This window comes from Hypanus sabinus, chromosome 22, assembly GCF_030144855.1.
Source record: "Hypanus sabinus isolate sHypSab1 chromosome 22, sHypSab1.hap1, whole genome shotgun sequence".
NCBI classification, from domain to species: domain Eukaryota; kingdom Metazoa; phylum Chordata; class Chondrichthyes; order Myliobatiformes; family Dasyatidae; genus Hypanus; species Hypanus sabinus.
This window is the reverse complement of record NC_082727.1, coordinates 52,349,500-52,366,826: the sequence shown is the minus strand read 5'-3', so window position 1 is coordinate 52,366,826 and position 17,327 is coordinate 52,349,500. Positions and strand designations below refer to the sequence as shown.

The window sequence follows — 17,327 nt, the reverse complement described above, 5'->3', positions numbered from 1 at the left end:
CCTCTCCCCCCCCTCCTCCCCCCCTCTCTCTCTCACTCACTCATATTATGGACAATATGGCTCCTTATCTTTAGCTGAAGCCAAAACACTTTCCAGCAAGACACATTACTTCTACAGAAGACTGCTGAAATAGAATACTTCACACCTCATAACATAGCAGTACAAATCTTAACCAGAGCAATACATTTATGATGATGATTATTTTGTTTTTCTTTTGTATTTGCACAATTTGGAATCTTTTGCATGTAAGTTGTTTGTCCGTCTTTGTGTGTACTTTTCATTGATTCTACTGTGTTTCTTTGTATTTACTGCATGCCCACAAGATAATGAATCCCAGGCTAGTACATAGTGACGTATATGTACTTTGATTATAAGTTTGAAATTTGAAGGAACTCTGACCTCTTTGACACCTGGTCAGTACTTCTAGCACTTCTTTTGGTTTTTAGGTTAGAGTTCCAACATCTTCAAGGTTTATAATTAGCAGCTCTCTGAAGTTATGTCCTCATTTATTTTCGCTAAAATTCAAGTCAGTTTTTCATGGCCACTCGGCACTATAAATTCTTTTGATTTTGTCAATAATATTTCAAGTAGTTATCATAGATTCCAAAAAGGAAGCTAAGCATATTTGCTTTCTAACTTACTAATATTTAATGAAAAAGGAAAATAAAGATTCAGACATATACAAGGGATGAGGTAAAATGACAAAATTAATTATTTTGTAGTATATTATTTCTACCACTTTGAAAGTGTTACTTGAGAGAATGAAAATTCACATGCATTATGGCAGATTTTCAGAGTCAGTGGGTTGTTCAAGAGTAGTTAATGCCATTTTTAATTTAATTTAGTATGCACATTGTTTGCAATAGCAGTTGCACTGAAAATAGTTCCTGATTCTTGATCCGCATCAAATCAGTATATGTACAGATATATAAGTCGTGTAGTTTTTCAGAGTAATGATCATGACTGGTAACAATTTGCTGTCATTACTTGTGGAAACTATAGAACATTGGATTGTTTTGGATATTTTATTACAACTTTAAAGAATGAGCATGCTTTCAATTTTCTACTGTTGGTAATATAAATTTAGTTTTGAATTACTGCTGTGGAGCTTCTGACGCTATTAAGCCTTATGCTGCTTAACTTTTGGAAATAATGTAATGACCAACATCTCAGCATGTATAATGCTGGTATATTATACTATGGTACGAAGAGTTCTCCCAAGTTGCTAACGGGAATAAATTTATTAATTATTTTGATCTCTTTCATTCTTTTAAAGACTTAACTTTTAAGGTTTACTTTCTATCTTGTGCAGACTCAAAGAAGCCAATTTAAAAGTACGTTTCTGTACCAATGAAACACAAGCTACCCGGGAAAAGTTTGTGAAAAAGTTGCAGAATCTGGGGTTTGATATCACTGTGGATGAAGTCTTTGCTCCTGCCCCTGCTGTTTGTCGAGTGTTGAAGGAACGAGGACTTAGACCTCATCTTCTTGTACACGATGGTTAGTATTCAAACTAGATCCTTTCTCAGTATTCAAACAGTTTGTTGCTGTTGAATTTACTAAACCTTCATTGGATAAATAATACTTTTTCATGTACAGCACAATACTGCTTTGCAAAAAATTACATTACTAGGTTTTTGTGGGGTGGGAATGATAAAGTATCCACTGCAACTTCTGCCATCTCCAAAACTATCCTACCACTAAACATATCTTTACCTCCACACCACCCCCCCCACTTTCCACAGGGAGTTCTCCCTCTATGATGCCCTTATCCATTCATCCCACTCCACTAATCTCCCTCCCAGCACATTCCTACAAGCATCCCAAGTGCTACACCTGTCCATAAACCACCTACTTCACCTCCATTATGGGCCCTAGGCAGCCCTTCCAGGTGATTCATCTGTGATTCTGCTGGGGTTGTCTACTGTAGCCGGTGCTAACTTGATGCAGCCTCCTCTACGTTGGTGAGATCCGCTGTAAATTGGGGGGCTACTTTGCTGAGCTTTTGGACGTGGGACCTTCTGGTGACCAAACATTTTAATTCCCATTCCCATTCAGATGTGTTTGTCCAAGGCCATCTCTTCTGCCAAGCTGAGGCCACCCTTAGGGTGGAGGAACAACACTTTATTCTCCCTCTGGGTAGCCTCCAACCTGATGGCACATTACTGATACCTCCTTCTGGGTAAACAAATTCTACACCACCCACATTCCCTGCTTTGATCTTTTACCTTTTCTCAGCTGCTTATCACTTCCCCCTGGGTCCCCTCTTTTTCCTATGATAAACTCTCCTCTCATATCAGATCCTTCCCTCTCCAGCCCTTGACCTGTCTTCTCCCACCAACTTAGCTTCATCTATCACCTTCCATCTCGCCTCTTTCGCCACCCCCCCCCACCACTCTTTTATTCTGTCATCTTCCCATTTATCAGTCCTGAAGAAGGGTCTCGGCTTGGAATGCCGACTGTTTACCCATTTCCATAGACGCAGCCTGACCTGCTGAGTTCCTCCAGCATGTGTGTATATTGCTTATGATCTAATTGAACCTGCTTGTGTAGTTTGGCCTGCTCCCATTCTTATGTTTCTCAGAACGTGTCTCATAATTTTGCTGGGTCTTTATTGGAAAGAGAAAATTATATGGTGCAAAAGTGAAGCAGTGTTTAGTTACCATTAACAGATTTTTCATTAGCTAAATTGTTATCATAAACCAGATAATGTGACTTGATGAACTGGGAATATAGTTTATGTATGGTTAATGGGAGAAAGGTTGTAAAAGCCAGATCTTTATGCAATACTCTGTGACAAAATTGCAAAAGGCATATTTAAAGACGTTCTCTGATGGTTAATTCCAGGAGTCCATTACCATTGAGAAGTAAAATGTGTAGATCATAGGATTGTGCAGGATCTGAAAAGAAAAACCCAGTAGGTAGTTCAGTGCCTCTCTAGCACATTGCTGTTCATAGAACTTTTAAAATAGTTTAAGTTGCTTCAGTAATTTGATCAACAAGAGGATATTTTCAGCTGTTACGCTCAGGCAGTCTGAGTTACAGAAGCATTCCATTCCTGAGAGCTGTTTGTAGGCTGATTTCACCATTAGTCAGAAACGTCTATCTTCATTTCATTGGATATTCTTCCTAAATATTATTGTTATTATCACTATTGTTTTTAACAAATGGAAAAATGCCAAATAAAGGAAGTCCCTAACATAGGAGGTACCTAATAAATTGGCCACTGACTGTACATTGCAAGGGAAACAAGCTGCTTTGTCCCAGCTGAAATTACTGAATGCTGCAGCTGCACCAGCCTGTTGTGAGCTCTGCACCGACCACAGGAAGATCAGCGAGCAGTATTGCAGCTCTGTGCATGCTGGTTTATTGACATTGCTGTGAGATACTAACATTGAGGAACTGGACTACTCTTCAAAGTCAGTAGGAGGTGTTGGACATTTTAACGTTGCGGAATAGATTATCTATTCTTTATTAACCAAAACATTCAACTTTAACCATTCTATTGCAAAATACATAGAAACATAGAAAACCTACAGCGCAATACAGGCCCTTTGGCCCACAATGTTGTGCTGAACATGTACTTACTTTAGAAATTACCTAGGGTTACCCATAGCCCTCTATTTTACTAAGCTCCATGTACCTATCCAAGACTGCCTTAAAAGACCCTATCGTATCTGCCTCAACCACCGTAGCTGGCAGCACATTCTGCACACTCACCACTCTCTGCATAAAAAAAAACTTACCCCTGACATCTCCTCTGTACCTACTTCCAAGCACCTTAAAACTGTGCCCTCTTGTGTTAGCCATTTTAGCCTTGGGGAAAAAGCCTCTGACTATCCACACGATCAATGCCTCTCATCATCTTATACATCTCTATCAGGTCACCTCTCATCCTCCGCCATTCCAAGGAGAAAAGACTGTGTTCACTCAACCTATTCCCATAAAGCATGCTCCCCAATCCAGGCAACATCCTTGTAAATCTCCTCTGCACACTTTCTATAGTTTCCATATCCTTCCTGTAGTGAGGTGACCAGAACTGAGCATAGTACTCCAAGTGAGATCTGACCAGGGTCCTATATAGCTGTAACATTACCTCTTGGCTCTTAAATTCAATCCCGCGATTGATGAAGGCCAATGCACCATATGCCTTCTTAACCACAGAGTTAACCTGCACAGCAGCTTTGAGTGTCCTGTGGACTCGGACCCCAAGATCCCTCTGATCCTCCACACTGCCAAGAGTCTTACCATTAATATTATATTCTGCCATCATATTTGACCTACCAGAATGAACCACTTCACACTTATCTGGGTTGAACTCCATCTGCCACTTCTCAGCCCAGTTTTGCATCCTATCGATGTTCCCCTGTAACTTCTGACAGCCCTCCACACTATCCACAACACCCTCATCCTTAGTGTCATCAAAATTATACCATTAAAATTAGCAAATTTTGCACTTTCTATTTTTTCTTTTGTGCGTGTTCAAGTTCAAGTTTATTGACATCTAACTGTATATATTTTCAACCAAATGAAACAACAATGCTCTGGATCACACCACAAACAAAATATATATTACACATGCATAAAACAGAATATTACTACAAATAAATTAATAAAATATAATTTAAAATACACTTTGAAACACAGGTAAACAGCTGGTTGTCCTCGTGACAAGACCTCAGTGGTGGCTGGGTATTCATTAGTCTCACAACCTAAGGGAAGAAGCTGTTACCTATTCTGACATTCATAGCCCTGTGGAGCCAGTTTAGATCGTCCATTATCTGCACACCAAGGAACTTTGTCTCTTAACACTCTTCATGGTTGAGCCATTGATGAGCTATGGAGAGTGGTTGACCTGCATCTTCCCTGAAGTCCACAGTTACCTCTTTTGTCTTGTCCACTTTGAGACTCGGGTTGTTGTTCTCACACCATTTGAAAGCCTCTCTACCTCCTCTCTCTATGCCAGTTCATTGCTGTTGCTGATGAGGCCAACCACCGTTGTATCATCAGTGAACGTGATGATGTGGTTTGAGCTGAATCCCACAGTGCAGTGGTGAATCTGCAGTGTGAACAGCTGAGCACTCAGCTCTGGGAGGTACCAGCGGTCAGTGTGATGGAGCTTGAGCTGTTGCTGCCAACTCAGACTGACTTGGGTCTTTCTGGCAGAAAGGCCAAGATCCAGTTACAAAGAGGGGTGTTGAGTCCCAATGAGGACAGTTTACCCAACAACCTCTGAGGGATCTTAGAAACACTAAGCTGAAGTTGATGAACAACATCCTGCTGTATGAGGTATTATTTGGTAGAGGAGGGACAAGACAGAGCGGAGGACCAAGGCTATGGCATCATCAATGAACTGGCTTGAGCATTAGGTGATCTGGAAACGGTCCAATATAACAGGAAGGTGGGTTTTTATATGATCCATTACCAGATGCTCAAAAGCATTTCATGATTGTTGAAGTCGGTACTACTGGCTAGTAATCTTTTTGAAGACTGTCTTGGGTTTGGAATGATATTGGCTGCAGGGAGCTAAGCACAGAGCCTGTGGAGCACCTGTGCCAGTGGAAACTGTGGAGCAGGTGTTGTTGCCAATCTAAACTGACTGGGAGAAAAATCAAGGATCCAGTTGCACAAGGAAGAGTGTGCAGCAGTACCTCATCTCCCACTGATTCAAATGTAGACACAAGCAGTCCAGTTTATTTTCTGGTGATGGAACGTTAGCGGGTAGAATAGTCGAGAGCGAGTTCCTGCATGGAACCGTTTTAGGTCTCGCTCAAATACAGGTGAGCTTACCGCGCTTTTGCATCCTCTCACACCGCTTCCCCTAGCAGTTGTAATAGGCCGCAGCATGGAGCAGGGGGTCCACTTCACATGTTAGTCTGTAACTGTACAGCACCCCTGTTATCCTGCTCACTAGCGAGGTAGATTGTGTGTGTATATGTTGCCTTCCTCTATCTGTACCATATTCTTTGTAGCCAGAGTTATTTTTTCCTATCACTATTGAAACCTTGCTAGAAAAGAGAAAGCGGCTTGCATGTTGCTAATTCATCTTTACAGCTGAACTATTGAAATATTTTGCAAGTTCTTCTTTTTCCCTTAGGGTGTTGTGGATTCTTCCCACATCACAAAGGCATGCAAGATAGTAGACTAATTGGTTGCTGTAAATTTTGAATATTTTGTAGGTGAGTGGTAGAATTTGGGAGGAATTGATGGGAATAGTATAAATATGTGGTTGATGGCTAGCATAGACTTGGGTGCTGAGGGGCCTGTTTCAATGCTGTATGATCCCAAAAATATTCACAAAGTTAATCAGAAGAAATAATAGAACTGGCAACACAGTACGTAATGTATCGCTATTGTTCAATTTAATTGTAGATCTTCGACCAGAGTTTAATCAGATTGACCAGTCCAACCCCACCTGCGTTGTGATTGGAGATGCTGCAGAGTATTTTACATACCAAAACATCAATGAAGCTTTTCAAGTTCTGATGGGGCTAGAGAAGCCCATCTTGATTTCTCTTGGCAAAGGGTAAGAAGCTTTCTTTGTTGAAGATGAATGGCTTAAAGCTTAAAGCTTGCAAGTTTTCTTGCTATATACATGATTCCGTTTTAAATTATGTAAATGGAGGAAAAAACAGGTTCCCTTCATGAAATCTCTGAGAAATTAATAAACAAGACTGTTAGTCCGGAAGAAGCATCTCTACCTGAAATGTCTGACTGTCTACTCATTTCCATAGATGCTGCCTGACCTGCTGAGTTCCTCCAGCATTTTGTGTGTGTTGCTTTGGATAATAATGTTAAAGTAACTTTAAAATGGAAATACCAAACAGATATAATTTTGTGTGCTGCACAAGGGTTTTACTGATAATCTCAAAGGCATAAAGCTTTAACAAAGTGTCAGAGAGTAATGGTGGATGCAGCTTGAAAGTATAATGTGCTCTGTTATTGATCACGCAAGCGAGCCACTATTGGGTTAGGTCAGAACTCCCTTCATTGTTAAGAATGGGAAGAATAACATCCATGTGCAGCTTGGCACCTTCTCGTGGCAAGCTGCTATTAGAACAGCAATAACAACCTGGAAATCTCCATCAATCATTAAGCTTTGAATTAAATCAAGGAAAGTAAGCCCTAGGATAGGACTGTATTCCTTAGAATGTAAAAGATTGAGAGTAGATTTGATCAAGGTATACAAAATTATGAGGGATACTGACAGGGTAAATACAAGCAGGCTTTTTCCACTGAGGTTGGGTGGGACTACAGCCAGAGGTCATGGGTTAAGGATGAAAAGTAAAAAGTTTAAGTGGAGCATGAGGGGAAACTTCTTCACTTGGAGGGTTGTGACAATGTGGAATGAGCTGCCAGCACAAGTGGTGCATTGAGTAGGTACATGGATTGTAGGAATTTGGAGGACAATGGTCCCGGTGCAGCTTGATGGGAGTAGGCAGTTTAAGTAGCTTCAGCATGGACTAGATGGCTCGAAGGCCCTGTATCTGTGTTGTACTTCTCTGTGATTCTAAACAAGCAAAAATCGTGCAAAAGCAGCTAGGCAGGACCAGATGGTTGCTCACAAACTACACAACTGAAACAATGTAGAATTTTATTATAAAGTAAGTAAGATTTATAATTCTATTCTTATATTCAGAAATGCAATTGCAATGTTTAAAACGCAGTGCATTGAGAAGGAATTTGTGCAGCTATGAATACGATACAGATCTAGATTGATAAGAATACAGTGAGACTCCAGAGGAAACTCAGAATTTTCAAGGTGGATCTGAATTTTCATCAGAACATGGGAAGTTAAAAAGTTATGCCAGAGTGGCGAAATCACTCAGAGAGACTAGAATAAATATATTGATTTACATTCAGCATCTATTTTAGGTGAGAAAATGGAACTGGTAGTGTAATGTCTCCGGTCAAGCCAGTGTAAGCTTGCGCTAGGCGATGGAAGGTTAATGGCTGCTCAAGCAAAGGTCAAGTGGTCATTTGAAAGAGAGGCTTTGGTGTATAATTGAAAATGGCAGAAAGATAAGCTATAAAACCATGTCCAACCATGTTGCACATTTCTCATCTGCTGTCGGGGACCTTAATGCAGTCCATCTGGCATGGAGCAAAAATAGTTCAGAAAAAATTATTTGCTCAATAATTCTGTCACTCAGCTGACATTATCTGCTTGAGTGAAAGTGAATTATATTTAAGAGAGAGGAGAAAATGAATTTCTTTACAACTTTATTGTAGTTTCAACTGAGAGACATTTTAAATTTTATCCTTCAACTTTCTTGACTTTTTTTGCCCCAGTGCAGGCTTATTTTGAAAAAACTTTACAGAACAATATGCGATTTGTACTTAATGGGCTTGATCACCTTTAGTTGATATAGTGTTCTGGGGAAAGCCATTTGGCCTGTTCTCTTTTAGTTTTAGCTCTAATATGTAGCTTATTTGTGCCAGCAAAAGATATTAACTGCTATTCAAAAAATTTAAAGGGAGGTCTTCAAGAATAAGCTGCATCCATGTCTATTTTTGTCTTACTATCTGATTATTGATTGATTGACTGATTGAGAGACAGTATGGAATAGGTCCTTCTAGCCCTTTGGGCCACAGTGCCCAGCAATTTCCCAATTTAATCCTAGCCTAATCACGGGACAATTTACAATGACCAATTATCCTGCCACGCAGTATGTCTTTGGACTGTGGAAGGAAATCGGAGCATCCGTAAGAAACCCATGTGACCATGGGGCGATTGCACAGACTCCTTACAGGCAATGGCGGGAATTGAACCCCAGTCACCTGCACAGTAAAATGTTGTGCTAACCACTGTACTACTATTGTGGTTGTCATCAATTATTTGGTTCTTCATTAAAGGAGGAATTATAAAAAATGCTATGTTAAATATGCAAGATGCTGTGACCAAGCTTTCTACATGCCTTCTATTTTTTTATATATACTTATCTCTATACTTATTGTTTACATACCTTAGGCGCTATTATAAAGAAACAGATGGTTTGAAACTTGATGTTGGAGCTTACATGAAGGCCTTGGAGGTATGAGTAATTTGTACACCAAATCTTCCTTTCTCTTCCTAGACTATTACTGTATTGCTAATATAATGTTACATGAGAAATATTACAATAGAGTGGTGCAATTGATACTGTGTTTCTATAAATAGATGTCACTAATTGTGCACATTCCCGGAGATAAATTTAATTAGCTGACTTTTGTGCCAGGGTCAGGAAGTCTGTGAGTGGGCACAGGACATTCTGAAAGAGGATGGGGAGCAGCCAGAGGTCGTGGTTCAAATTGACATAAGCAGGAAAAGAGATGAGGTCCTACATAGAGAATTTAGGGAGAAGGTTAAAAAATTTAGGAAAATGGAATTCTATTGTTGTAATCTCAAGATTACTGACTGTGCCACATGCAAGTGTGGTAAGACATGGAAAGATGGTACAGTTGAATACAAGGCATAGGATTTGGAGCAGAGGGGCAGGACTTCAGATGCCTGGATTATTGGGATCTATATGAGAAAGGCGGAATGCATTTAAACCACAGGTCACCAATACTTTGGAGGACTTAAGCAACATGTTGGAAGGAGATGGCAACCAAAGCAGTAGATCAGCAATTAGACGGATTGAAGAGATAATGTGGAGGTTAGGTCAAGTAACTCTGAGAGGAAGGACAGGCAGGACCAAGTTAATGAGCACCGATTATTATAGGTAAGATAGATGTACTTAGGGCCTGGATTAATGCATAGAACTACAATGTTTACCCATGCTGGAGACATGGTTGAGATAAAGGAAGGACTTCCAGAATTTAGATGTTCCATGGTGATAGGAAGGGATGTAGAGGATGTAGGTAAAGATACAGTACCTGAACAGGAAGAATGACACAGCTGCTCTTAAAGAGGATGTTCCAGAGGCTTCATCCAGCAAGGCCCCATGGTTAGAACTCTGGTTTATCCCTGAAGAAGTCGGCAAGATGCTAATTGAGTACTTAGCATTGCTGTTCACCATGGAGACAGACATGAAGGCTAGTGAGAGAAGGAGGAATCTGCCAATATTCTATTGCATGTTAATATCAAGAAGGAGGGGGTATTGGATCCATTGAAGAACAATTAATGTGGCTCTGTCGACAGGTCCCAATGGAATCTATCCCAGCTTATTGCTTCAGGAGATTGCTGGGGCCTTCGTTGAGATTCTTGTACCCCCCCTTTTTCCACAAGGCCATGGGGAAGATCCCAGAGTACTGGAGAATAACCAATATTGTTCCTTTGTTTAAGAAGTGCAAGGAAATTATAGTACAAACAAGGAAATTATAGGCCAGTGAGCCTTGCATCATTGGCAGGGAAATTATTGCTGAAGGTTCTCAAAGATAGGATTTACTGATAAAGTGGAATCAGAAACTAAAGCAGAGTCAGGTTTATTATCACCGACATACGCAGTGAAATTGGTTATTTTTCTGGCAGCTGTACTGTGAAAAGACATAAAACAATACAATTGTTACAATAAAAAATAATACAGAAGAGGAATAGTTCAGAAATCTGATGGCAGAGGAGAAGAAGCTGTTCCGAAAATGCTGAGTGATTCTTCAGGCATTGCTAATGAGAAGAGGGCATGTCCCTGGTGCGATGGTCTTGAATGATGAATGCTGTGCCTTTTCATTATTAGGGATAGCTTTGTGGAGGGTGGTCATATCTTACAAACTTGGTTGAGTTTTTTGAGGAGTTAACAAAGATGATTGAGGATAGAGCAGTGGATGTTGTCTGCATGGAAAAGTTTCCTTAGTGGTAGGCTGATCCAGACAATTAAAGTACGTGTGGTCCATGGAGATTTGGTAGACTGGGTTCAAAATTGGCTTAGCCATAGAAGACGGAAGGTAGTAGAGGAGGGGTGTTATTCTGACTGAATATCCGCAACATCAATGTTCTTCAGGGATCAGTGCTGTGATCTATTGGGACAAAATGTATATAGTAGGCTTGCAGATGTGGGGATTTTGGAGAGCTGTTACCTGGAATAAAGTGTATTAGTTGTAAGGAGGGTTGGAACAGATTTGGATTGTTTTCTATGGATGTTGAAAGCTGAAGAGCAACCTGAGGGAAGTATATAAAATTATGGAAGCCATAGATAGGGTAGAAATAGCAAATGGGTGGAAATGGCAAATATTAGAGTAATTTAAGGTAAGGAGATGAGAAGCTCCTTAGCTCCTCTACAGTAAGGTAGACGATCAAAGTTTTTTTTCCCTAGAATAGAAATGTCGAATTTTCAAAGGCAGAGCCTGAATGTTAACAGCGATGTTTAAAAGAGAATTATGAGCCCAATGTTTTTTTACACAGTGGTGGCTGCCGGGAACCGGTCTGTCTGTCAGCGAAGGTAGTGTAAGCATATATAAGAGCAACATTTAAGAGGCACTTGAACAGGCACATGGACAGACAAGGGATGGAGGGACCTAGACCACATGCAAACACTTTGGGTTACTTTATATTGGCATCATGACCAACACAGACATATTCCTGTGGTGTACTGTTCTATGTTAATTCAGTAATGAGGTTATGATATATGTGAACTAGATTTGCTTTGAATATTGGAGAAGCCAATGCTTTTACAAGATTTGTATGTTTATTCATTTCAGCTGCACGTTATCCAACTAATACAGAAAGTGGTGGAAGTACTCAATGGGCTAGTCAGTATCAGTGGACAGAAGGACAGGGTTAATGTTAAAGCTAGTGATCTTACATCTGACCATCATTGCTGGCCACCTGCCCTCAGAGCCTACTTTTTCTATCAATGTGCCCAGTTTTCTACTGGGAAATTGGTACCCCACTGATGGGAAACTGCCTGCTTAATGTAAATGCGCATACACCATCAAAGCTGTATGAGCTGTGCAAAACTAGAAGCATGATTTAAATTGCCTTCTAATACCAAATTAAAACTATATGCAACACGTGTAATTAAAAGCAAGTGAATGTTATTTAAATCAAATGAATTGTATCAAATAAAAAGCAAATTAACTTCTACTTATCACTCTGTCCACAAGCATTTCTTCCCATAGGGTGCAAAGGGCTGCTGGACTTGCACGAAGGAGGATCTGACACAAGCTCATTGAGTTGATTCCCTGGGCTATGTGCAGGCAAATCTAGTGAAGTCTGTACTGTTGGAATCGACTGAAAGCAGAGCTCTTGTGTGAGCAGCCCTCAGCTGAAGCAGGTGTCTGGGCATTACACACAGGGTTCTTGGTTAAGTGGGTAAAAGATGGGAAATCCTTGCAAATCCTCAAGCTTTTAAGTGTAGGAGCAGGCATATTGCCTTCCTTGCCATTCCAATGCATCTTAGACAAGCTTGTAAAATCTCCCTCCCTCTGCTGGGTGTGCGCTGTATTACACAGCACAGTGCTGAGCATTCCACTGATGAGGCGTTGAGCTTTTAAACACAAGGAATTCTGCAGATGCTGGAAATCTGGAACAAAGCGCACAAAATGCTGGAGGAACTCAGCAGGTCAGGTAGCATCTATGGAGAGAAATAAACAGTTGATATTTTGGGGTAAGACCCTTCATTAGGAGTGTGTGTGGGTGTTGAGTTTTTTAAGTGTACTTGACATACAACTTATAAGGTGATGGATATAGTATAATATAACACATTTGAATGTCAGTACAAAAGTGTAAACACTTGAAGGCTGCTTTTCTGTACTCTGTGATGCATGAGATGTGATGGCGCAGATTTGGCAGGGAAATATTTCACACATTGAGTGCAGCATTTCCTCTCTTAACTAACAGCAACTTTAAGATCTCTGTGAAAAGACAGAAGTCTCAAAGTTACTGATAGTTATTTGTGGGAATTTCCATATATGCATCTCTGATCCCTATCAGATACAACGGGAGATCTAAGGATCCAGACTTGGCCCAGAATGTCAGTGAATAAAAGAGTGAGGTGACTATTAACATATTTGAATGCTTATTTTTATTTTATTATTTTCATTTTTCTACATTTTAATGAGTTTTTGAATATTTTTAGAAGTCAGTTTTGACACCTAAATAAGCCAAGGGGCATGGCTTAGCCAGCTGTCAATTTTTGCACAGCAGGTTTGGTCTGATTCTGAAGCATCCAGACCACAGGCCAGCTTCTCATAATAAGTTCCTGCGACTTGAGGGAGGTAAGAACATTTCTCATGGATTAATGAAAAGTGCAGTCAGACGGTCTTGCCATTGATTGCAAAATCAGGGGCAATGGCATTTGTTTTTGCCATGCAAAATATCTAAAGTGGGTGCTTGTTATTTTAATAATTTTTGTCCAGAAATACTATTAGTGGGTCAGCATAGCTTCTTCCCAAAAAGGCAAACTCCTTATGAAAAATGCATCAAATTAGTTTGAAGAGTGAATAATTATTAATTTAGTTGTTGCACAAGCCACTTATTAGAATTGACACATCTTAACGAATAAATACATAAATAATGTGCAACCGTATTACTTCTCTTTGTTTTCCTTGTCTCTTATTTATTTTAATGCAATTCTAAACTTCAACTTTGCTTTTAAAGTTTTCTAACAATAAGCATGTAAATCTGATATTCTTTCTATTGCTTCCACCAGTACGCCTGTGATATTGAAGCTGAAGTTGTTGGCAAACCAGCAAAAATGTTCTTCTTGTCTGCTTTATCAGATATGGGATTGAAATCAGATCAGGTAGGGCTTAATCTTTAATACAAGGTATTGGTATTGTCACTCGTATGAAAAAAAAACCTTGTTTGGACTGTTTCCGGTGGTTTTCACTCATTCAGACTTACAAATGGTTACCGATTTTTCTTTGAGTAGTTTTACTATATTACAGTGTCATTTTTTTGTATAATTTTGTATAATTCATGTTTTCCTTGCAAAAGTTGTGTATCTGATGCTATGTTGCTGCTGTCGGTAAGTTTTTCATTTCACCCCTCAATTCATTTACTCATGCATGTGACAATAAAATGGTTTTAAACTGAATTGTCTGGTAATTGGAGAAATAATAATGACAATTTAATTGTGTTGTACAGAAGAAGTTTAGAACAAATGGACATTATTTTTGATTTGCAAAGGAGGGGTTACAGAACCAGCCTATATAATTATATAAGAGAATTTTAACAGCAGAAATCATGTTTTTTTTTAAAAAGAACAGTATTTTGCTGCTTTGAGGACTGCAGCCAAAAGAGTGGTAGGCAATTACATATCCTGACCTGGTATTCCAAAGGTGGATTGGTTGAGCATTGACTGTGGTCTAAAATTTACAACTTTTTACCTTACTCTGCGTAAAGGTATATTTTTCTTATTTGAAAGTATAGTGACTCAATAAATATTGGGATTTCCCTTTAGTTTACTTATGGAGTTTCATAGATTAATTTCTCAGTTAACAGACGTAACCAGCTACAAAACAATAGACTAAAAACCACTCAGCAGGTCTGGCAGCACCTGTGGAAGGAGAACTGGGGTCTGAGACTGTTCATGCTCCACCCTCCACGGGAAAAAAAAGCTTGGTTTTCGGAGCTTTTCAGATTTCAGAATTTTGGATAAGGGATTGTGGACCTGCATTTTTTTGAAGTTTGAGGATACAAGTCACTCCAATTTTATATTAGGGAGAGAGGTATCCATTATCAGTACCTAACAGAATAATAGGTGACCTTCCACTTGTCTCCATCCTTCAGAGCTGGGGTTCCCAACCTAGGGTCCACAGACCCCTCGGTTAATGGTAAGGGTCCATGGCATTTTAAAAAAAAGGTTGGGAGCCCCTGCCTTACGGTATTTGGAATATTGGTTGTGAACAGTAATTCTTAGTAAGACAGTCTGCCCTTTAAGTATTTTGTTATGTGGCCACCTGGCTTTCTGGGTTGTAACAGTGTTTTGTCAAAGATTCCAGAGGAAGGAGATGAAGAAATTTTAAATAAATAACACTCTGAACTCATGTGTCAATCTATGTACTCTGCACTGGGCTTCAATGGAGTTTAAGAATCCACTCAATGCACTTATTTTAAATACACTGCAACTGAAATGCAGCTGATATTTCACTTCATGTGATAAAATGCCTCTCCATGCCCTAGATAACATGCCATGCAACTTACGTGTGCTGTAAAAGATGAGGTATGTAAATCATTTTAGGAATCATTTAATGTCAAGCTTTTGATATAGCATTATTACTGTGCTGAGCATGTTAAAATGTCCTCTTTCAACTTTGAGTTTCTGCCCACATATTCAGGAATGGAGAGCAGAATTTGGACTTCTGCATTTCTGGGACTGTGTGTTAGGAACTAAAAATCTAAAAACATATCATTATTTCCTGTGCTGACTGTTCCAAGTAAGATTAATTACATAATACTTCCCTGCTCATTACCATCAAGTACAATTCTTTACCCTTCTCGTTCTTTTGCTTCTCTTCGACAGAACTGTTCTGCTATTGATTATGTAATTTTGTTAAGCTGCTTAGAGTAACGGGTTTTAAGAAGAGAATGAAAAATCATGTTAACAGTGTACTTTACATTCTAAGGGCACAAAAATTAGAAGCTGTGTTAAAAATAAGGTGGCATGGTTTACAGCGCCAGTGACTCGGGTTCAATTCCTGCCACTGTCTGTAAAGAATTTGTACGTTTTCCCTGTGACGCTGTGGGGTTCCTCCAGAATGAAAGAGTTAATATTTTTATGCTCTAAACATGCTATGTTGGTGCTGGAAACATGGCAATACTCGAGGGCTGCCCCCAACACATCCTTGGACTGTGTTGGTCATTGAAACAAATGAATGACTTATTTCATTGTATGTTTTGATGTACCTGTGACGTATAAAGCTAATCTTACCTTATAAAAGTCACTTTCTGATCTTGGTTGGAAGCATTGTCAACATTCTTATTTTACTTGTAGGGGATTTGTTCTTGGTTGAATAATCTCTAATTTGTGTGTAACACATTTGGAAATTGGAAATTGCATATTGCTTTCGAGCAAAAGGGCAAGTGGTGGTCTCCCATGATCGAAACGAAACCCTGAGCCTTGTGCACCACTCACCCTCAGCACCTACTCAATTGTCAGCAGACTCAGCTATAAGGGAAGTTTGGAGAAATGCTGACTTCTCTGCTTTGAAAGAAGATAAATAAGTACAGAATTTATTACAGGAATATCTAGAAGTATTTGCATGAAACTATTAATCCTGAGCACAATATGAGTCATACGAGTATGAATTGTATTTTTTTTTAAAAAACTCAAGTTCAGGCCTAATGCAAAGGATAGGATACAAAAACTGATTATCTGGAGAACAACTCCTGCTATTAGTGGTAAGGTCTCTTGAATATTTATTAGAAAGATACACACATTGGGGATAAAAGAATGCAATAGGGTTGGAGAGGGCCTATTCATCTTCTCCTTTAGTGTAACATCCAAAGAGTGAAATAGAAATGGAAAAGTTTATGAAGAAATAGATTTCCTATTGTTTCAAACTGAAATCCTACCACACTAGTTTCTTTTTGCCATTTATCTTTAGTAATTATTGAAGCTATGCAGTAGTTTTTGTTGATGAGAATGACCACTTGAAATTTCAAAACCACAGGTTTCCAACAATAGCAGACGTTCTGCACATGAGATAATGAAAGCAGGGTTTTTGCTGGAAGTTGGTTCCTATTTTTCTGTTTTGTCAAATGTTGTGAATCCCCTGACCGAGATTGTGATTGCGAGATTAATAGTCACTGGTACAATGACAACATGAATGATATGGTGGTGTAGCATCATCCATTATACTTTAAATCACCAGCAAAGGGGGTTCAATTCATGCTGCTGTCTGTAAAAAGTTAGTAGACCTTTCCTGTGACTGCATGGGTTTTCTCTCACTGCTCTGATTTCCTTCCACGTTCCAAAGACGTGGGTTAGTAGGGTTAGTAATTTGTGAGCATGTGAATTCGGTGCCAGAGGCATGGCTACTTCTTGCGGGCTGCTCCCAGCACACCCTCAGAATGTGCTGACCATTGACACAATCAACACCTTTTACTGTATGTTTTGATGTACATGTGACAAATAAAGCTAATCTTATCATAAAATCCACTGAAAACTATTGACCTTATTTGTTCCTCACAATTTAAACTAATGTAGAATTGCGATGTTTGGTTGATTTGTGGTGTATATATGTCAAAGTCTGATCCGTAACTCTACCCATATAAGCAAAAGCAGTGGAGGAGTCTAAGTAGCAAGTTAGCTACCTTCAATGGAGAGGCATAATAAAAAAGATTTTTCCTGATTTTAATTAATTCTTGGGTCTGCATTTTTGATTACTGGCTTATTTATCAACCGCGTACTTTTTGCCAGTGAAGGGAATAAACATCATTTTAGCAGAAAGTAATAACAAAAAGC

At 39.3% G+C, this 17,327-nt stretch overlaps 1 protein-coding gene across 7 annotated transcripts in view; it reads left to right on the top strand.

Moving 5' to 3' along the window:
- Positions 1-17,327, top strand: part of lhpp (phospholysine phosphohistidine inorganic pyrophosphate phosphatase) — a 111,607-nt gene that overhangs the window by 25,959 nt on the left and 68,321 nt on the right. For all 7 annotated transcript variants that reach the window (XR_009507490.1, XR_009507489.1, XM_059947742.1 and 4 more), the window contains 4 exons: positions 1,313-1,500; positions 6,373-6,526; positions 8,972-9,035; positions 13,569-13,661. Coding sequence is in view for 5 of the 7 variants with exons in the window: in XM_059947742.1 (XP_059803725.1) it covers positions 1,313-1,500; positions 6,373-6,526; positions 8,972-9,035; positions 13,569-13,661 (499 nt within the window). In the remaining 2 variants the exon portion in view is untranslated. The remainder of the gene's footprint in view (positions 1-1,312; positions 1,501-6,372; positions 6,527-8,971; positions 9,036-13,568; positions 13,662-17,327) is intronic.